At 42.7% G+C, this 22,448-nt stretch overlaps 1 protein-coding gene across 6 annotated transcripts in view; it reads left to right on the plus strand.

Annotated features, from left to right (window-relative positions):
* The window catches only part of LOC109030753 (uncharacterized), a 51,298-nt gene that overhangs the window by 9,942 nt on the left and 18,908 nt on the right, over nt 1-22,448 (plus strand). For 5 of the 6 annotated variants that reach the window (XM_019041867.2, XM_019041868.2, XM_019041866.2 and 2 more), the window contains exons 4-6: nt 11,969-12,059; nt 14,619-14,714; nt 17,586-17,711. In XM_019041867.2, the coding sequence (XP_018897412.2) occupies nt 11,969-12,059; nt 14,619-14,714; nt 17,586-17,711 (313 nt within the window). The remainder of the gene's footprint in view (nt 1-11,968; nt 12,060-14,618; nt 14,715-17,585; nt 17,712-22,448) is intronic. The other variant, XM_072298888.1, reaches the window with a different exon arrangement.

Here is a 22,448-nt window from a genome sequence, read left to right on the forward strand (position 1 = left end):
CATAACTTGTAAAGTTTGGCGAAATTTTCATTTTCATCATGAGCAGGAACTCGATTTTGAGTTTCGAATCTATTTTACTGTGTAATTTCACGTATCATGGTTGAAGGTTTCCGTGCGCCAAAATATTAAAGTGACATTTTTTCCACCTCGACGGGAAACCCGTTTAAAGATATATAATTTTAGGAGCTTCTAAAGCCTAAAAAAATAGGTAAGCTTGCAATGTGAGGTCTGAAATTACTTCTGGCCATGAATTTTTTTCCTCTTCTTTTCAAACGAGCACTTTAAGATTATTCCAATGAACTTCAAATACTTCGATCAATGTCTTGATGTTTCCAAAAATGAAACTTGACATCTCTGTTTTTCAACTATTAAATTAGTTTATGTGAAAATGGTTATTTTTGAATCGTCAGTGAAACTCAGCAGCTTCGGACTTACCCAACAAGTATCCGGTTTATTAATGCTACTTCTAATCGAAAGATGATGATCAATTTGAGACATAGTCTTAGAGATGAAATAACTTGTCAGTCGGAATGGCTGGAGAACTGTAACGATGGTGTTACTCGTACTGAGAGAATAAATTTCACAAGGCACAGTCTCTTTAACTTAAAATACTTAACTTAAGCTTAAAATGGCCATGCAATTGACGAAGCTGACTGATTTTTCAAACTCCTTTGATCGACAATAAATTGTCCATTTTTGCCGTATTTTTTTATTTTTATTTTCAGGGTGTCTGCAAGTCCGGAATTTCCGGAAATAGTACTGATGTTTTAAGTGCGGTCCGGAACTACTGAAAAAGTGCGGAAATTCCGCAAGGAGGTCCGGAATTTATTTTATTTCTGAGCGAGAAATTCAAATTTTTGAAATGTTTCGAATTTCGTCAAATGGAGGTACTGAAAAAGTACTAAATTTTTCTAGTGAGGAGGTACTGAATTTCTTGGGATAGTACTTCAAAAGTACTGATTTTTGGCCAGCTTGTTTTAGTAGACACCCGATTTTCCAGCTTTAAAAGGGAAAAAATTCAAGTTTTTAAAGGACATTATTTCAGAAAAATGTATTCATTTATTTTTTTTTTTAAAAAAAAGGAGGAAAAAAAATACTGATCTGCAAACCGATCTCCAGTTTTCTACATAAAACGTGCAATGTATGAACTTGCATATTTTATAGCGTATTCAAACTCTATTATTTTTCGTGATTCCGGCTGCCGGGGACAAACTCATTGAGAGCAGTGCCGGTGCGTGGTGCCGTTTCAAGAGCTGTGAAAATGATACGATGTCGTTATGATTCAATTATTCTTAAAAGGCGCGAATCAGGTCGAGGAGTAGAAGTTACCCCTCCAACAACCCGAGTCTCAAACTTGGGGAGGTATCGCTCAAGCCGCCTTGGAGTGCTACTTCCATATTTCTATGGAAGAGGCCGAAAGCTGCTTTGCCACGTGAACGCTTTTTCTTTATTTTTGTTGGAGGAAATTCATGTTTTTCAATCAATCCTTACTACAAACATTATGACACCAATCAGTCTATTTAGACACGAATCTTTTTAAACAGGGTGACAATAATAATGTATTTGCCTTGTATGGTCTACGCGAATGAAAATAGCCAAACTGCTGCAGGCAACTATCAATGCTTCCAAGCCGCCCATATTGCCTACCTAGAATATTGAAGGCAAACTGGAAAGAGTATCCGCGGAATACAGTAGGCAAGTCATACTAGTAGTCAGCTAAAACTACGTCTACCGTCTTCGGGATCCACTGCGTTCTCATACATGGAGCTTTAAATTCTAGTTATTGATTATCGAAGCCTGCTGAAACATAGCCTCGTACGTAAAGTTTGTATGCCATAAATTGGAAGTATAAAAATTCGACCTCAGGCAGTTTCTCAAACTTTCTTATCCCTCCCCCTCTTTCTACCCGCCCCTCTTTATAGGGGTTGTACAGTAATTCTAGACCCCCCCCCCCTTCTTCGTATGTGAAGTCGATTCTGGACCAAGGTAGCATGAAACGTCAGAAAGAAATGAAAGATTGGAAATTTCAGTGAAATATTTCACATTTTCAAGGGCCAGAGTATGTAACCTGCACTCAAACACATGAAAATAGAAGAAAGTAACGATTTTTACATTTCGCGAATTATGAAAAGGAACGGGTACTTTTCAATATCATTCATAAATTTCTGAAATCACGTGAAATTTCAAGATTTTATTTTCCATGAAATTTTGCCACCCTGTTCCGGACAGCCTCGAAGCACTGTTTGAGGGAAATTCGTGGGGGTACCTGGATATTTGTTTACTGACGGTGTAGATTGACGCTGGAGGCCGGAATTGCGTGAGGTGGGACTGGAAACTCGTCGCGGCAACGTTTGACCGAGGAGATTGCGTCTTTGAAGTTAGCCCGAAGATGACGGCATGCGGCATCTTTGGTGAATGACATTCGAGGTATTGGCGGGTGCAGCTCATCTTGATAGTTTAATTTGATGACGGAAGCGCGTCAGGTGGGGGTGGGGGGTTGCGGGGGCGGGGTAGAGTGATTTGAGAGCCAGGAGTGGATGCCTTGCTCGTAAGTAACTCGAGTGGATCGGTTTCTCAATGATTTCGAGTGTTTCAGCGATAATCGACCCGCGTCGCGCTCCCGTACCGCTGCTCCTGAATTTCAGCCGCTTCGACTCGAATTTATTGATGAGCCCCCGCAACCCGCCTTAGGCCTCGCGCCCGCCGTGTCTTTAGGTTGACATATCCGCTGCTAGAGTCCCTTTATACCCAGAGTTAAGACAACTCGATTATCAGCTGACTGGCAGCCGGCCTTGGCTGGCCATGGAGGCCGAGACGAGTGCACCTAAACGAACGATATTGAGGGATAAGGATCAGGAATCCTGCGATGTCTGTCACACAAAAACAACAACATCAACAAATTGATCAATTAAAACGAAAATTAGATTGGTTTGTGAATAATTTCTTAATCTATTTTCATTTTAGACCGATGGAAATAACAATTTACTCTTGATAAACCACAATTAGGTAATATTTTCATTATTCTTGTTCACATTCGAGGTACCGCCATCTTGGTGCACTCGTTTCGGCCTCCATGAGCGAGAACCAATCAGAATTGGATTTTTTTTTAGGCCACTTTCAGCTCAACCAAAAGTGAGTTGTCTTAACTCTGGGTATAAAGGGACTCTATCCGCTGCAAGGCGCTCTATGCAGAGCCTTTCATCTCAACTCGGAAAGGGTCAACAGGGGTGTCTTCAAGTCCGGAATTGCCAGAAAGTCCGGAAATACATTAGTACTATCTTTCAAGGGCGGTCCGGACTGAAAAAGTGCGGAAATTCCGCAAGAAGGTCCGGAATTTTTCTAATTTGTGTGTCATTTTTGTCTCAATTCGAGCGAAATTCGTTTTTTTTTACATTTCGCCAATAAATGGAAGTACTGAAATAGTACTGAATTTTTCTGTTGAGGAGGTACTGAATTTCTTGGGAATATACTGAAAAAGCACTGTAAAAGCACCGATTTTTGGCCAGCCTGTTCTAGTGGACACCCCGGCGCCTCTCCTCAATATTCGGCGAGGCTCGCCGGGAACACCACACAAATAGTCTCACTCGGACTTCTCTTCTTCTTTTTCTTTCAATTTCGCATACCTGCTAGGTGCGAGGGGAGACGCCAAGTCGATGACATGTCTGTCCGATGCAGGGCTGGGGTCGGGCTTCATCAGAGCTGCGTAACAAATTGGACTAATGGCTGAAAGTGGATTGAATTAAATTTTCAATTACGAGTCGAGAAAAAAGGGGTGAAAGGTAATATTTATTTAAAGGAGGAAATTGAGTAGGTAGGTAGCGAGCCGGAGCGCTAAAGGGTTGAGTTGAGAAGTATGATTAGGCTGCAACAAAGGAAAGCCCGAGTAATAATATTGTAACCCCCTTTTTTGTGCTGTTTAATTTGTCCCTTTGAACTGAGCCGCTCTCGAGCCGATCCATGCGACCGAGGGATCCACCGGCCCGTGCCACGCGTCGCTCGTGCCTCCATCCAGTCATGTCCCTGTCCTCTGTCCCTGTCCCTATCCCTCTGTCTCTGTCTCCGCTTTGTTCATCCCTTCGTCTTCGTATCGCTCTCCAAAGTTTTTACTTCTCTTTTTCGCGCACCACCGTTGACACTCCTAAGTTTGTAATGGGGATGCTCCACCCAAGCAGTGGCGTGGCGTGTTTTGCGATATATCGATTGTTATGCCATTTAAACCTATGGAAAAGGATCGATAAACAGGGCATTCGCAGCGAACACCTTAATAATCGATTCTTTACCATAGGTTTAAATGGAACAACAATCGATACATCGCAATTCACGCCACGCCACTGCACCCAAGAAGGATATCTACGGGTGTCTACCCTGCGGAAAAAGTACGGATACGCGGAAACAGCACGAATTTTGGAAGGTCGGTATGGAAGTGTACGGATTTTCCGTGGGAAGGTACGGTAATTCGAGATGAACTCTATAAAGCAGTTCTGGGGATATGCAATTTCCTAACATAATTCATCTATCAAAATCTCGGCTCCATTCCTAGTGTTTTTCGGTATATTCCTTTTTCATTCCACTTTCCTAATCCGTCTCAGTTAAAAATGCGTGTGAAGGAAGGAAATTGTCAGGAAAAAGCAAGGGTTTTTTTTAGAATTGTCAAAAAAAAAGGACTTTTCAGTAAGTAAAGTAAGGAAAAAGCAAGGAAAAGGTATACTGAGAAAGGAAGCGATTTTAATAATAGGGTACCGGTAGACCACACCTAGTTTTAATTTTACTCGTCAAAATTCTTGAACTTTGGGGAGCTTTTATGGGGTGCTCAGGGAAAAATACGCTGTGTGCAGGATGATGCACGCAACTAGAAGATGAAGTGATGAGTGCATCAATTGCATCATCTCCATTCGACGCCAAGATCCCGTGCCCTTCTTGAAAGAGTGATGCAACCGAAATGGATCGCATTTTACGTAAAGGAACCAAGCCACATCAGCTATTGCCAAATTTAATCGGGCAATTTAATTTTTTACATGAGAACAGTTGCTCGGATTTTTGTGCAAATTTCTATGAATTTTCTCCCTAATACAAAGTAAATTCCTTAACATTTTCAAAGGAATCCGCACAAACGTTCTCTCGTAAAAAATCGAATTGCCCGATTAAATTTGGCAATAGCTGATGTGGCTTGGTTCCTTTCTGTTTAACGCGGTCCAAATGGATCGCGTTTTACATAAAGGAACCAAGGCACATCAGTCACTGCCAACTTTCAACGAGCATTTTAATTTTTTATAGGAGAACGTTTGTACGGATTTTTTTTGGAGAAAATTTAAGGAATTCGCTTTGTACTATGCAGAAAATGTACTAAAATGTGCAAAAAAAATCCGCACGATCTTTTTCTATGAAAGAAATGAATTGCCCAATTACATTGGGCAATAGCTGATGTGGCTCGGTCCCTTCCTGCTTAACGCGGTCCAAATGAACATGCACTGGAAAAAAAGAATCTTAAATTTGCCGCCAAGAAGTATTTATTCTTAAATCAAGAATTTTTCTGGTTAATATAAGCTACTTTCTTGCTTAACCCAAGCATTATTTTTCTTGTATCAAGAAAAGTCAGCTTAAAGCAAGAAAAAAAAATTCTTGGCGGCAAATTCAAAATCATCATGCTTGATCCAAGCTACTTTTTTTTTCAGTGTGGTTCGCGATATTATCCTTCAAGGCAGCGTATATTTCAATCTTGAAGCTTTCGATGAAGGGGCTGGTGGAATTGGGTGCGCGAATGGATGTTGGAGACACTCGGTCGCGTCACCGTGCAGAGCATTTTGTTCCCGGCGGAAATTTTCGACGAGGAGCGAGCGGGAGTCCCATTCTGCCGTGCTAAGGAAGAACAACGTATGAACATTCGAGAGTTGCCAAATTCCCTTCGATTAAATGTTTATTTTTGAGAAAATTTATGAATATTTTTCCTTGAAATTTTAAGGAACTTTAGGTGAAATTGTGAATAAAATTATCTGCAAAATTGGAAGACAAATATTTATAAGTTTACCAGAAAATTCGCGTTCTAGAAATGTAAATTTGGCAACGCTTGAAGGTTCATACGGCGTTCTTCCTTAGCACGGCAGCATAGTGAAGCACCCCCGCGCCCGGCCGAAGGAAATCTTGCGGGCGACCCCCCGGCGGCGACAAACCCTTAAAAAAACACGGCGCCGCGTCCCTGTGTCTCGTGTCCACGAGCCGCATGATTACCGCGTTTCCACCGCCAAGTTTGACGACCCTCATTACGACGCCGGGAGGGGGTGGGGGGTCGCCCGGGGCAGCCCGGCTTTATTCGCCGCTTAACGGCCCGGCGTCGCCCGGGGCATCTCGGCGCTGCTCGGATGCGTTCTCAGGGGTTGCGACGACGCTGCCACCGCCGCCGCCGCGACGGGGTAATTGGTTTGATCAGCCGATGAGTCGCGTTCGACGTCGCGTCTGCCCCCTCGCCCGCCCCGCTTGGATGGATCCGCGAGTGACACACGCCGTAATGTATCTGTTTGTGCCGCCCCCCCCCCCTCCTTCCATTCAGCCCTCGCCGTTTGCAGCTACGGTGATTTCAGCTTGGTCTCGTGGACCGTTTTGTCACTTTGAACCAGAGACAAGAGACCCTCCACCAGTATCTTGGCCGTTGTGGAAGCTTTTACTTTCGGGACTTCAAGCATTCTACTGTTGACGTACCTACATGGTTGATGTTCAACAAAGTGTTGGCAGTTTCGTTTCGCAAACAAGCCGAAAATGACCGTCGTTTGGGAAACTTATTTGGCCCATGACGTCATCCGAAGCTCATCATTGACCATGTGGGTAAGTCAACAGTTGAAACTAGGGTGATGACTGTTGCTCCCTAATAATTGTCCATAAGGAATTGTTGAAACCCCGAAAATAAAAGCTTCCACCTGTCGCTAGGAGGCCAGTGGAGGGTCTCTTGTCTCTGCTTTGAACCGTCCGACTGATCGTGCGCAGATCGAATCGTTTCTGATCGAAATTACGGGAAGGAACCTAAGAAGTAGGAAGACAGAGAGGGTTTCGACGGTCATCAAAAATGGGAGAAACCGAGAAATATCAGAACATTTGATGTCATCAGGAAAATCGGCCGTGGCTCAGGAAATTCCGAATGCATCAAGCATGTTTCAACCTCATACAGTTCATGGCTGACAAATTCGACACAATGGAGAATTTGCACGCCAAATTTTTATTGCTTCATCTGAAAGTGCCTACAGAGCTGATTTTGCAGTAGTTTTTATAATTTTTTTCGGCTATGGGAAATAGTATATAAATAAATTTAAAACTGAGAAAATGCGCCGCCTCGTGGAGCTTTCCGGCGGCATTTCCCATTTAAACGCATGTATTTTAGCATATCAGATCATTTTGCCATATCTCCTCCAATAATTGTTCAATTTATGAATCAAGGGTATCCTCGTCGTGTTCAACTCACTTGGTAGCGTTCATTGGAACACTGAATTCGTCAAATTTCAGACACCTGCAAATTCTCCATTCATTAAATAGCCTGGTTTGTGAAATGGAACGAGTGTCAACTTGCTCCTGCGCTAAATCAGGCAATTTCAGACAATTGACAGCTGATTTTTTGAGGCGGAAAAAAACTTCAATAGGAGCTAAGAGTGAAAAATCGGCAGGTCTCTCCGAGCGTTCCAGGGATCGTTGTAGGTTGCGATGGTTGCGAAATCGTGTTCCAAAATTTTGCGACACGTCAAGAATGGAGAAAGTACGTGCCGATAACCCGTCACCATTTTCCCGTCGGAAATCAGTGCGCACATTTCTCAGCCGCGATTTCTGATCTCTCCAGCCTAGAGACTTTTCAAACGGGAAACAAACCAGACCGTGGACTTGGTTTGCTCTGGCCAGCCGATAATCATTTGGACTGCATTTTCCAATTTGTAACTATAAATTCTGGCTCTTCTGAAAAAACACTTATGTGCATATGGAAACTAATGGCATATACGTTGTTTTTAAACCGGGCTAGAATTTATAGTTCCTATTGCAAAATGTAGTCCATTTTAAATGGCAAATCCTCGGTCAAGTCGCGTTTTACTCAACTCAATGTTAGCTCCAGTGCCGAGGCGTGAATGATCGATTATCGATATTTCCCCACTCGAAGCTTTGGTGAAGAATCTATTATTCAGGTTTCACCCAGCTAATCGATCCTTTTCCATAGATTTAAATGGCAGATCAATCGATAGATCGCAAAGCACGCTACGCCGCTGGTAAGCTACGATCATTGGCCACTTTAAATCGAAATATTTCATATGAGATTCGTTTTCTGGTGCCCTTTTTAATCTGGATTAAAAAAAGCGCCAGAAAACGGTAAAATGTAAATCGGGGGTACGTCCCCCGACCACTCCACAGTTCAAACTCCAAAGCGCTTTGCATTTCAGGCGTTATGCGTTACTCGTCTCTTTAATCGGCCGTATATTATGGAGTAAGATTTGACCAAGTCGGAATGAAGATCAGGGAATGTATGAAAATAACGAAAATTATAAGCAAAATCTGCTTTCAAAATGTTTATATGAAGATTTCCTCATTTTACGTATTGTCAGGAAAAAGTCGAAGAACATTTTTTATTGATTTTTTTTGTTTGTTTTTTTTGTAACCCTCCCCTAGCCCTTTCTTTTCGAAGAATTTGGCAACGTTGATCCGGGCGGGTGGCTGAAAAGGGCGGTGTTGTGGGTAAAGGGTCGGGGACACGTTTGAAAATGAGCGTCCAAAACTAAGGCTCTTGGAGGCGCTGCGCTGTTGGGTTAAAAGTGGGGGAGGAGGGGGGTGCATAGATGGCACCCGTCGGATGGAACATTGAAGGAGGACGCCAAGTATAAGTAAGTAGTCACGCCGTTTACATAATAGCGACGTCGCTACGACGAGGCTAATTGTAATAGAAACAAGTATACCGTGTCACTGAAATAGGATGACGCCGTTAATAATATAAGACAAACTCAAAAAAAGAGAGAGAGGACAGAAGGGAAAAAAGCGCAGAGAGGGAGGCGTAGGGACCAGGAACAATGTGAAAAGCAGGCCAGGAGGGAGCTGAGACTTAAGAGTTAGGAGCACTTGACAGCTAGTTGGAATTCTCGAACAAAAATACAATGACACTCGATGCAACCCCCTTCCTCTCGCCCGTTTGAGTAGCTCCCGGAAGAGTTAAGGAGTGGCGGGGCTCTTCGACCCCCTGCGTACCCGAGGCGACGTTGACAAATCGTGAAAGTTCCGCATTTGTCACGCTGAAAGTGTGCCTCCAGAATCGAGCCGATGTATCGCTGTCGGCTCTGAAATTTGCCTGAAACTAATCGAAGCGATACTCGGAGGAATACTTCGATGGTTGGTCCGGACTTTTTTTTCCTTTGCACACTTAGCAGTTTCTTTGACGCCCTCCCCTCCCCCTCCCCCAACCCCTCCGGTAACACTCTCGTGGAACTCCATGTACAGCCCTTGGCCCAAGCGCACAATGCTGCTCTCTCACAATTACCTCCACCTGAAACCGTCGGCTCTCGCTCCGAGGATCCACGTGTAGGTTCGTGAGTTGCCAGTTGTACCCGAGTTTTAACCCCCCTGTTTCAACCCCTAAAAAATAATCAGCACCAATCTCTCCCCTCGCGCACATATCCCCACAACCATCCATGCCAAAATTCAAATGAAGCAAATTAAAGTAAATCTTCGAGTTCCAAAACTTGCGAAATACCCTTGCCAATTGTTTAAAAATTGATATCATTTGTAAAATTATGAAGTCGAATGTAGAGGAGCACACGTGCCAATTAAGAAGAAATAGTAATTCCTAAGAATTTTATTTATTTACTTATAACTTATCCCAGGTTTTAAGAAAAAGTTGTCGACGAGATCATCCAAAACTGTGCCGCTATAAAAAAAACTTTGAAATGCTTTTGATGTGCGCCCAGAGAAACCCATAGCGCCTTAATCCAGTGAATATGCTACATGGACATCATCAGAGCAGATAAATTTGCGTTCAAGCGTTTGTATTAGAGCCTCTGTCTGATTAAACTGTAACAGAAGGCGAATCGCTCTACTCCGGTCCTTCTAGATGAAGCTTTAAAGCAATGTTAATTTAATTTTCAAACGTAACCAACAGTCTCAACCAGTAGGATCCCTCCATCTTCCGTTTTTCTTCTATGTCTCTCAATCTGTCTATTAGTGTCCATAAGCAGTCCACAGACTGTCCAGGTGTAGTGGAAAATGTCAAGAAGTTGAGATTAAGTTGGAAATTTTGATTGCCCTTCGGTTTTCGCTATCGTGGGAAGTCGCGATGCTCCCATTCCGTTTCCGTCAATAGTTCCGGGATTCCTTTTGGATTTTTTCAAAAGTTCCGAGAAATTTCTGGAAAATTCGAAAGGTCCGGAACATTTCGGGAATTCAAAAGATCCCGAACATTTCGGGAATTCAAAAGATCCGGAACATTTCGGGAATTTCAAAAGATCCGGAACATTTCGGGAATTTCAAAAGATCCGGAACATTTCGGGAATTTCAAAAGATCCGGAACTTTACGGGAATTCCGAAAGTTCCGGGAAAAAAATCATAAAAACCTAAAAAATTCCGGAATTCGGGACTAGTTCCAGGAAATGGGAGCGCCGACGCTCGGTGAAAACAGGAATTCATGCGTATATTTCGTATTTTCCTGTTCTCTGGCAACGATTTGAAGATGAGGAGCGGCGCGGCGGTGGTTGAATCCTCATGCCGGCTCATGCTCGTGGTGTTTGCAGTCGTATTTAAGTCTGTCGCGCAAGTTCTTTTGGCAGGCGCAAGTGGCGCAGTTGCAAGTAGCTGGGGAAAAGCGCTTGTATATTGTTTTTGTTGTCATTTGTTTTCTCCTGTTCACTCATTATGCGTCGCTGAAAGCCTTCCCGCCCCCGCCCCCCTCCCGTCTTCGTTTCCGCGCTACTCACCTCTCTCCTTATTATCCCTCCTTCTTCCACGGTAAACACTCCTGATTTTTTTTCGTGGATGTGCGCTCCGACTCATTGTCGTCGTTCGATGGCCCTCCCCTCCCCGCTGAAGGTTACTCAAGAAATTACTCGAAATTCGGGTGAATTCGCGGGGAAAATTAAAATGTCTCCCCGACGATCTCTCGGGTTTTTAAGAGTTTTCAGGGGGTATTTGTCGCACTTATCGCCTCCTTCTCCGTCGGAGGCTTAAGTTTTTTATGATCTCCAACATTAGATGATGAGGAAAATTCTTCGGGTTTTTTATGATATTTTTTTTCAAGTCACCCGAGTCTTTATTACAGGGTGTCTACCGTCGTTGAAAACCGAAAAATATCATGAAAGTCGATGTAATCAGGAAAATCGGTAATGGATTAGGTGATCCCGAGTGCCTCAAGCATTTTTCAACTACATGCAGTTTAGCAGATGCTAAAGAGGAATATTTTCTCCTATTCATTACATATTCTGGTTTGTAAAATCAAACGAGTGTCAATTTACTCGCGCAAAAAATCTAGAATTATCATCTGAAGTATCAGTAAAATCCCAAATGAAATTTCAGTAGACACCCTGTCTTGTCGTACCACCGGAGCTCAGAAATCGAATCCTCTGGAAGCATTAATGATTCTGAAGTCCCTTTAATAATTAGTTTTCCTTCATTTATTGTATTCTAAAAATAAATTTAACCGTCCTTTTAGCGCCTGTTAGCTATCTTCGCACCTGTATTCGCTCTCGAAATTCCTTACCTTACCGTTGAAGGTTGAAGGAATTGGCATTGGGTGAGATGGTAGTACTGACTTTTTCGCTCTTATTGTATCATAAAAATGACTAACAATAAGTAGTTTCTATTTGATATCACCATCAAGGTGCCGTGAATAAAGTTGCGGTGATGGGTGCATGCATGGGTTAAATCCTTCGATTGGTCTGCAATTTTGCTGAACGTTGCTGTCATGGTGAAAGGTTCAATTTGTATTTTAGTTCTTGATCTTTAAATCTGCTGTTTTTTGTTTGTTCAGGTCTGACGAGGCCGGCTGTGTACCCATTCACTACTGGCCAATATCCTTATCCGGTGCTAAGTCCAGAAATGTCCCAAGTGGCAGCATCATGGTAAGTTATCCCTGTTAAAATTTCACCTTCTTCAGTAATGTTTATAACAGTGGCTCAAATATGTTCATAGAGAAAGAATTACCTAGACCTTCCGTGTCAAGCATAGAACCAGGGTGTCTGCCGGTCCCCCAATGTCCCCGATTTTGGAAGGGTATCCCCATTATTCCCGTAAGTCCGCAACTTTCTTGTTCAAGTCCCCAAAAAAAGACAAAAATCGTCCGAAACATCGGCATTTCCGGCCGGTATAACCGGCTTAAAAAACTGAAGTGTTGCTTAATTTTTCGGATGTTTTCATCAACATGACTTGTAAAATTAGTCTTATAAAATACGCCTTTTAACGCTCTAACTAGCTCCCTTTCTCTCACTATTTCGGGAAAAAAATTCCCAGATTTTCTTGAAAAAATACCCCTGAAAGTCCCCAATCATGTTTTTTTATAACCTGTAGACTTCCTGAGAACCTGCCTTGTGCCTTTTACAGATTTTGATGGTCCTTTCCTTTTTATGTATTTTTCTACGTCGCTCAGGCTGCGATTTCAGTTACAACCGGGGACCAGACCAACCTGTGATCCCATGAATTTCGATGAAAATACTGAAAAACACGAGCTACATTGCCCAAAGGCAAGTATGTTGCTTGATCGTAAATCAGCTACTCGTGACTCTCGCTGCATCGCCACGTGAAGGAAGAGAGACGATATTTATTCGAGTGACTCGCGGATTAATTGAAAATGTTTATATTACTACAGCTGGATGGATGCGAAGAGTGAACTTTGTTTCGCCGAGCAAGCCGAGCCGCGCCTCGCCGGAGCGCTAATGTTTCGCCCTAAAATGAAAGGGAAGGAAAGAGGGAGGAAGGCGGGGATGAAAACGAGAGGAAAGGAACCGAAAGAAGCGGAGAAAGCCGGATTGAAAGCAGGAGGAATTGAGTCGGAAAATTCTGCAAACGCCCGGGCCCCTGGAAAATAAAAGTATGTAGAGGCGTTTCGGATAATGAAAATAAATCAGATGAATGTATGTAGAGCAGCTCAAGTGGTGGATTTATTTTAGTATTTAAAAGTAAACGGAATATTAAATGAAGCGAGTAGTTGAGCTTATTTAGCAAGCGCAAGCGAAAAGATTCGGTTTTTTTCCTTCTTATTTTTCCTCCTCACTTTCTCCCCCGTGTCCCTTTTTCCGGCCCCGGCCGCGGACTCGGCTGAACAAGAAGGAGACGGAGGAAGGAAGACGGGGCTAAGCCGGGCGGAGACGGAGAAGGAAAGGGGAAGCGTGTGCAGCGGGCGAGGGATAAGAGGATTTATCCTGAGGGATGAAAAACAGGAGTAAGGATTTCTTACGGAGGGAAGACTGTATAAGAGTCTACAAACAAGCAAATAAATAATAAAAAGGACGCGGAGATGAAAAAGGAATTGCCAAGTTGGTAAACGTAACACGTAAGGAGGATGCTTAATAGGGTGGAAACATCGGACACAAACATGTAGGTGACCAATTGGTAAATAAGAATGTTGGGGTCGGTCAATCACCGGATATCGGAGCCCTCGGCCCTCCCTCGCCGGGGCCTTATCGTATATAAATCGGCCAATTATAACATCCTCACCGCCAACCCGCAGCTTTTACAGCCTTTTCCGGCGCACCTCTAATTTCTTGCCTTCCCCATTCCTTCGCACAACTTCCTGGCTTTCTCCACCCTCTTGCCTCTCCCGCACAAATCGCGCCTTTCTAATCGGCTTTGCGGCCATCCACTCAACGTCTTGTCCTTTCTCCCTCTCATCGAACTGACCATTAAATCTAAGTAACCCGTGTCTTTTCGTGTCTCGAATGAGCAAGTTTTTCCCTCAAATCTCCTCCCGCTACTGCCTCACTCCTTCCGTCGTCTCTTTTAGATTTCCCGAACGAGAACCTCGTCCAGCCGGCAGCGGGCTCATTATTGAAATTGATAGACAAAGCAATAGACAAAGAAGACAAAAAGAACATGGAGGGATCCTATTGGTAGAAGCGAGTGGTTCCAATGGACAAAGGACATAGGAAATAGAGTAACTAACGGTACCTCACGAGAGACCCTATAGTTAGTCCATCATTTTCTCCCCTAGTCTACGTGTATAACGACCACCCATTTCAACCAATAGGATCGCTCCTTACTCCTTATGTCTTCTTAGTCTATAACTTTGTCCATCAATTTCAATAATCAGCTCGCAGTGCCAACATAATTCAGTCCCTCAATAGTCACTATCGACCTGCTAAATTTGAACTACTCTCGGGTGGATCGTGGATAGGAATTTATTTTTTGCAGCGTCCATACCAACAGGATTGCGATCTCAAAATTCGAGAAAAAGGACGAGAAAAAATGGAACCAACCGATGCGATATATCGCATGTCATGTTCTGACACAAAATATGGCGTCCATCGAATCACCCTGAGTGTTTCTCCAAAATCTGCATTGTTTAATGTGTGGTGTTACAACTTACTCTATAATCCGACGGTAATATTCTGAAATTGTATTCACTTGGAGGAAAAATTATGATGATGCGAGTATTGACGATGTTGTTTTTTCTGGTAATTTTTCAGGCACAGTCCCAGTATGTATCCGATCTCATCGGGGGCGCCGGGCTTTAGAAGTCCGTACCCCTCCTCACTTCCTATTCCTAGTACAAGTTTACCAAGGTAAGATTTTCACATTTTCCCTCTTCAGATTTTGTCGCTCGCCGGACAAAAGGGCGTAACTACATTTTGAGATGAGCCCGGAAAAGCATTGAATTATAAGATCAAGAGGATTCATTGCAAAGTGTAATTACGCCCTCATGTCGGGAGGGAGGGCAACGATTTCATCCTCTTCGCGATGCACTTTGGGCACCTCGTAGTTTTCTTATGTTTATCAATTGAAACGAATTCAGAGAGAAAGATGTGGCTAAAGAAAAATGATAAAGCTGCAGATAGATAAACATGCTTTCCTTTTCTATTCCGTTGAGATATCAAATAATTTTAGGAGAAAATCCTTAGTGTTAAGTTCAAACCGGAGGATGGAAAAAAGAGAGAAAAAACAATCTTGCCTCAGCCAATGTAAACCAATTCGTATTTTTTCTTATTTTTCTCTCATAGCAATCGCTTTTAAGCAATTCTATTGCCAGTAGAGACGTCATCGGTGAAAATTTTAAAATTTTCAAGCAAATATTCATTAAATAATTATTCCATGATCATTACTCATCATGAGTTTGTTTCTTGTGCTCTAAAATGCATCGTGAATAGGCAAGTGACGTTTTCTGCATGTGTGCCTAGCTAGCACCGCTTCCTAAGAGAAAGGCACTGAAAAATCAGTTTCTTTCAATTTAGATAATTATGTCTACTCCGCAAAAATAAAGGAGAGTGTTAAGAAGCACAGGTGTTGTAATCTCTAGAGTCAGCACTCCCAAAAAATTCATTAAAACTCAGTTTCCTCGATTTTTTTCTGCAGAAAGATATTATGCTAAATCGCATGCGAATTTATGAGAATGTCGAGTAAAGTGATATGATTTGACCAGGAGACATCGTGTATATATGACACCCCCTCGAATCGCGCTTCAAATCATCAAACGGGGCATATGTGTGTAGATAATTGAAAAAACGAGTAAAGGAAGGAGATCCAAGCCGACAAATCTGGGGAAAAAGAAAATTTAACGACTGAAAGTATTTGTCACGTGACACTTCTTTTCTTTTTTTTGCAAACTATGTTTAACGTTGATACAACTTTTTTGAGGACGGTTTCAAGACTGGGGAGCTGTCATCTCATCGGTACCGTCATAATTTTATAGTCACGAGCGCCTTATTTATCCCTTCTTTCCAGCGATGATTATAGAGATGGAAAGTTCGTGATCTAGAAGTCGGGAAATAGTTATTTTTGGATGGAACAAAACAGGTCCGATACTTTTTCGCTGGAGGAACAAACACCCCCCCCCCCCCTTTAAATCGAAATATTAGGAATCTTGCGTTGGCGCGCCTGCTGTAAAATATAACTTCTTTTTACCTTTTGTACATCATCATAAGATACACGTATGATTAGTGTAGGTCGTTCTAGGAAGTTTCCCAATCGCCAAATTCGTGAGATTCAGCGCAGAAACTGCTCAAATTTGATTCTGTACTTCAATTCTACGGAAAAAGACCCCTCTTTTTTAGCCTCAACTAAAATCCAATCTTACCAGTAAGACCACTCTAAATAGTACAAAAACTGCAAATTCCAATAATTATTATTTAATTAGAATATTTTTGCAAGTGTGTGTGCAGATATTTTATAATTGCATTAAGGACTCCATTCTCCGTAATGGGCAGCCCGCAACTTGCTCCCTCCTTTTCTTTCCTCCTTCCTTTTCCTTCCTCCTGTTTTCTCTCCTGTCTTTATTTCATGGACAAACTTTTTACGGGCTCCAGAAGAGATCCTAATATCCTCATTCGGAATACGGCCCTGCTTGGGTTTCCATCGTCTTAAGTCGCCTTTTGAATGTCGAATGGAATATCTTCAAATCCCATCATCTGGGGGGGGGGGGGGGTGTTTGTTGTTGTTTATAAAATTAGCATTAAATTACCACTCGTGCGCCCCTAAACCTCTCCTAGTGGTGTCATATCAGAAATCGGCAAGTTTAGTCATCAATTTGCCAAGATTCAGTTCTACCTCTACACTTCAATTCTTGACAACCCTTATCATACTTTCCTCAATATTCCGTTAGATCCCTCTCTCTCTCCCCCCCCCCCTCTCTGTCTGTCTAATTCCGTTAGCTTTAATAAGATACTTCTTTCAAATATAATTTGCGCATTGTTGCTCTCGTTCAAAAGTTTATGGGCAAAAATCCAAGTTCTCCCAATTTTATCTTGTTTAATTAGTGGATCGCTAGGGCAGTAGATGTTTAGTTGACAGTTGTTCAGATGACTGTTGATGTTCAAATTTTCGTTGGTGAAATCAATGTCCTCTCCCCCCTTAGAAAAAGTATGAAACTGGTAAAACGTAGTCAAACTCATCCTCTAAAAAGTTTTCCCTGTATAACCTGACAAATAAAGTTGGGTACTTCCTATATCTTACTTCGGGCACTTAGACAATCGACACGATTCAATTTAGAATTCGCCACAAGAAGGGGTAAAGAGAAAAGGAAGAAAGACGAAACGCTGGGAAACTGGAGAGTTGCAGAGTCAGGATGAACTGGAAAAGTTTTTCAAAAAGTTCTTTGAATTAGAAAGAATTTTATGGATGTCGTCTATGATGTTTTGTACCCAATTCATTACTTTTATTAGGTAATCAAAATAGCTTCCTTCAAACAGTTAGGGGTTTACTAAGCAATTTCATTTCTCAACATCACTGTGACAACGTTAAATGCTTTAAAAAGTTCCCAAAGCGTTGCCAGGGGGCCTTCGTATATTATCATCATCATTTTAAAAGTTCATCATTTATCAATTCATCACTCCGTTCCGCCGAGGAAATTAGACAGGAAGTTTCTTTTTTCTTTTCGCCCGAATTCCCCTTCTGCCGCTAACTAATTCTCTGTTATGACCTAGCATTGTTTCTATTTGCAGCGAATTCTATAGGTTCTCTCCAACAGGACTTATTACTCCGCATCCTGGATTAAGCCCTCATTCCCACTCTGCCATCATCACCCCTGGGCCTAAGCAAGAATTACATCACTCAGATCATAATCATAGGTAAGCAGAATTTTCATCTGTCAGTAGATTTCTTGTGCTCCGCCCACCCTTGCAGCAAGCTCATTGTTAAAAATGTATAGACGAAGCCATAGACAAAGAAGATAAGAGGGATATGAAGGCATCCTATTGGCGGAAGCAGGTGGCTGCAATGGACAAAGGTAATAGACTAACTAACAGCAACCCACGAGAGACCCCATAGTTAGTCCAAGTCCACCATTATCTTTAAGTCTATAAGAACCACACATTTCAACCAATAGTATCGCTCCATACTCTTTATGTCTTTGTCTATCGTTTTTTCTATCAATTTCAAGAATCAGCCCGCTGTTCACCTCCTTCATCTCATTCTATTTCTCTCGTCTTAATTTCTTCCGCTGTCGCTAATTCACTACTTTGAATTCCCCTCAACTCATGCCTTTTATCAATACTCGGTTCCCCTAAAAAATGCGAGGCACTTTTCTTGTGATTTATTCATTTATTTTCTTGGTCCCCTCCTTTAAGATCTTTCCTTCCCCGGCAAGCATTTGCGTAAAATTGTTGCTTTCTGTACCTGTTAGAATCGGAAGGCGTGGTGAATATCGTCCCTTTAAATTTTCGTTTTTTACTCTCTGCAGAAACTTGAAAGAGTTAGTTGTAATATATGAGAATCTTGAACAGTTGAGACCCTAGAACCCAGCAGTTTTGAGAGGTGGTGCTGTAAATACAGCGTTGCCAATTTTCCATTTTTATGCGCTAAACTCACGAAATACTGAATCATTGCGTTCGGAATTCAATTTTCTCCGTCTGTAGCGTTCATTTACTATCAAGTCGTAATGTTTAGCCCATACTCATCAAAGTTATAGCCCATGAAGGTACGTTTTCCCCCAAAAATCTCGGAAAAACCCTAATTTTATGTTAAAAAAGTTAATAATAAATTGGCAACACTGCTTCGAAAAGTTCACGATGGCCCTTAGTTGCGCTTCTATTCGATCTCAGGGTAGTATTTAGCTCGTAGACCGATGAACTAGTTTGTTTAATTATGATGCATTGGACTATTAGTCCCGAATTTCTTCATTTTGGCACAGAAAAATGGAAAATTGGCAACGCTGTACAGCCTAAACGAGTTTTCACTTCAAGTTGAAACTTTTCCCAGAAGTTTGCCTTACCATAAGCTTTCGTTTGAGCCTTGTCTCGTTGACCAACTCGGGTATACTAGTCTGTTGAACCATGATGATTCAGTATTTCGTGAGTTTAGCGCATAAAAATGGAAAATTGGCGACGCTGTACAGCCTAAACGAGTTTTCACTTCAAGTTGAAACTTTTCCCAGAAGTTTGCCTTACCATAAGCTTTCGTTTGAGCCTTGTCTCGTTGACCAACTCGGGTATACTAGTCTGTTGAACCATGATGATTCAGTATTTCGTGAGTTTAGCGCATAAAAATGGAAAATTGGCGACGCTGTACAGCCTAAACGAGTTTTCACTTCAAGTTGAAACTTTTCCCAGAAGTTTGCCTTACCATAAGCTTTTGTTTGAGCCCTGTCCCGTTGACCAACTCGGGTATAATAGTCTGTTGAACCATGACGATTCAGTATTTCGTGAGTTTAGCGCATAAAAATGGAAAATTGGCAACGCTGTACAGCCTAAACGAGGTTTCACTTCAAGTTGAAACTTTGCATGGAAGTTTGCCTTACCATAAGCTTTCGTTTGAGCCTTGTCTCGTTGACCAACTCGGGTATAATAGTCTGTTGAACCATGACGATTCAGTATTTCGTGAGTTTGGCGCATAAAAATGGAAAATTGGCAACGCTGTACAGCCTAAACGAGGTTTCACTTCAAGTTGAAACTTTTCCCAGAAGTTTGCCTTACCATAAGCTTTCGTTTGAGCCTTGTCTCGTTGACCAACTCGGGTATAATAGTCTGTTGAACCATGACGATTCAGTATTTCGTGAGTTTGGCGCATAAAAATGGAAAATTGGCAACGCTGTACAGCCTAAACGAGTTTTCACTTCAAGTTGAAACTTTTCCCAGAAGTTTGCCTTACCATAAGCTTTCGTTTGAGCCCTGTCCCGTTGACCAACTTGGGTGTACTAGTCTACTTATGCACCGGACTAATAGTCCAATATCCTTGATTTTAGCACATGAAACTGGAAAATTGGCAACGCTGTACAGCCTAAACCAGGGGTTTTATCCCCCTGAATGTGTGAAGCCAAGATTCAACCGATAATGATACTATGAATGGACGGAATATGAAAACTTGCTCTCAGTGGGTCCATCATCGCATCCCTTCTAGCGTACGCTCCAACTTCCAGCGCGGTGAAATATTCCTCCGGTATATTCAGCAAAAAAACTCGCGTTCGATTCGTGAATGAATGTACCCCGAAATTTTGCCGAGACATTTCAGCAAAGTCAGTACAGCTTGTCCGACGAGTATAAAAGACGATCAGTATCATCTCCTGAAATTAAAAAAAAGGGGGGCTATAATTTGGCGAAAGTTCGCTTCTGAAGACATGGAGTAAGTTTAAGGCCCCTAGTGATTCTCGACATCTGTGAATTGCGATCTCGGTGGACTCGCACTTTTTCACACCAAGATCATTGGTCCGCTATCGAGGTCATTTTCAGTAACAAGGCGAACGAGGCCTGAAATGCCGTTAAGATCCTGCAATTTTTCGTTGAATTTGTAGTAAATGAAATTTATTTAAATTTGACTTTCGTTCACACGATGATGAGGAAAAATTCGGAGCAGATCCAGGGAAAAATCAATGGCAGAGCTTTCGGATAGGCGACTTGTAGTTAAAAAAACCCCGCTGCACAATCTTAGCAGCGTCGGAAGCCGCTTACGCTGTTTTACCGAAGAAGTCCCTGTTTTATTTTTTGAAAAAAAGAAAAAGAAGATTGACACGCGGTATTTTCCCGGAAAAATAAGCTACGAAGCGTTGAAGAGGAACGGGATCAAATTTTTAAGAGCTTGAAAAGGTCGTTATCGATTCTTGGCTCTCCCATTTTACAAAGCTCTCCCTCCCCCCCCTGCCCGCCCCCCTTCCCGCACTGTGCTCATGCTCCCTTTACCCTCGCGGCCTCGAATCCGGATTCCACCGGGAGGATAGGAACAAAAACGCAGGGACGCGTCTGCGCACCGGGAGAGAAAAACGTCGTGCCGCGCTGCGCCGCACAGTGGATCGAATCAATAGGGGAGCTCGGACAAAATTCGGAAACTTTAAAAGCTCATAACTCCATTTATTCGAAACTTGGAGGTTCTTAAAGTGGTTCCATCAGTCAAGGTGTCTACCGGTCCCCAATGTCCCTGATTATGCCCGAAAGTCCGCGAGTTTCTTGTTCGGGTCCCCAAAAAATGACAAAAATCGTCCTGAACACCGGCATTTTCCAATTATCCCGCCAGCCGCGGCGGCGCGGTATAACCAGAAATAATAAAACTGAAGTGTTGCTCGGTTTTTCGAATGTTTTCATCGGTTCAACATGACTTGTAAAATTAGTCGTATAAAATACGCCTTTTAACGCTCCAACTAGCTCCCTTTCTCTTACTATTTCGGGGGAAAAAGGCCCCGATTACTTGAAAAAACACCCCTAAAAGTCCCCAATTATGGTTTTTTATAACTGGTAGACACCCTGTTGGTTTCCTCGTAAAATTTTCTTCTAGAGGCACCCCTTACAATGTTAAATGTGACGGTATAAACATGAAAATTTGCAGTGTTAGTCAAAAATTTCTCGTCCCACCTCTCGGATTGACTGGATCCACCAGTGACGTGGCGTGATTTGCGATATATCGATTGTTATGTCATTTAAACCTATGGAAAAGGATCGATGAACAGGGTGTTCGCAGCGAACACCTTAATAATCGATTCTTTACCGTAGGTTTAAATGACATAAAAATCGATGTATCGCAATTCACGCCACGCCACTGGGATCCACTGTGCGCCGGGCCGGGCCGGGACGTGGGAAGAGGAAAATCCAAAACGGTGGATACGTGGAATGGAAGATATTTTGCGCTCGCTCAGCGGGCAGGGATTGGTCATCCGGTAACTATGACAATGCTGCAATGTCCAGGGAGTTTTATCGAATCCTTTTCTTCGCGCCGCGGTGACGTTGACGGCACCGTCATGTTCCGATTTCTCATTGGCCGGTGCCTCCTCGCCCTTCCCCTCCTCCGTGGAGCCCCTCGGCATCAAAGGCAATTCCAACGCTACTATCGTCGTCCCGGCCTACTCAATACCGCCCCCGTAAAAATGAAAGAAAAGGGGGAAAACCCGCCCCGGTTTTTATGAACTCACGCTGTTCCCGGTGACAGTAATTCTTTTTTTGAGAGGTTTTGATCCCATCGCAGTACGATTCGGTCGCTGTACAGGGCGCCCGACGGTCGGCTGAAGCTAGTATTGGCAGGAGGAAAATTCTGACTGAAATTCTGGGGAAGTCAGGGAGTTTCCCTGGGAAACTTTCCCACGATAAGCGGAAAGCCCGGGAATTTTTTTGCTGACTGAAAGTCTGATCAGGGAGTATTCATGTAGGTTTTTGCCAATTTTTTTTTTTTTTTAAACTCACGCTGGGTTATAAATTTGAGATGAGTATCCTTCGGATGAATTCAGGGAAAAGTGTGTCTTCAGTCTATTCTCAAATTGAGAGGGAATCCTGTCAAAAAATCACACAAAAAATGTAAGGAAAAGAATGACGTTATGTCTGAACCAAGGTTTCCTGCGGTCTGGAAAACCTGGAACGTCTGGGAATTCATGGCGATCTGGAAATGTCACA

This window comes from Bemisia tabaci, chromosome 3, assembly GCF_918797505.1.
Source record: "Bemisia tabaci chromosome 3, PGI_BMITA_v3".
NCBI classification, from domain to species: Eukaryota; Metazoa; Arthropoda; class Insecta; order Hemiptera; family Aleyrodidae; genus Bemisia; species Bemisia tabaci.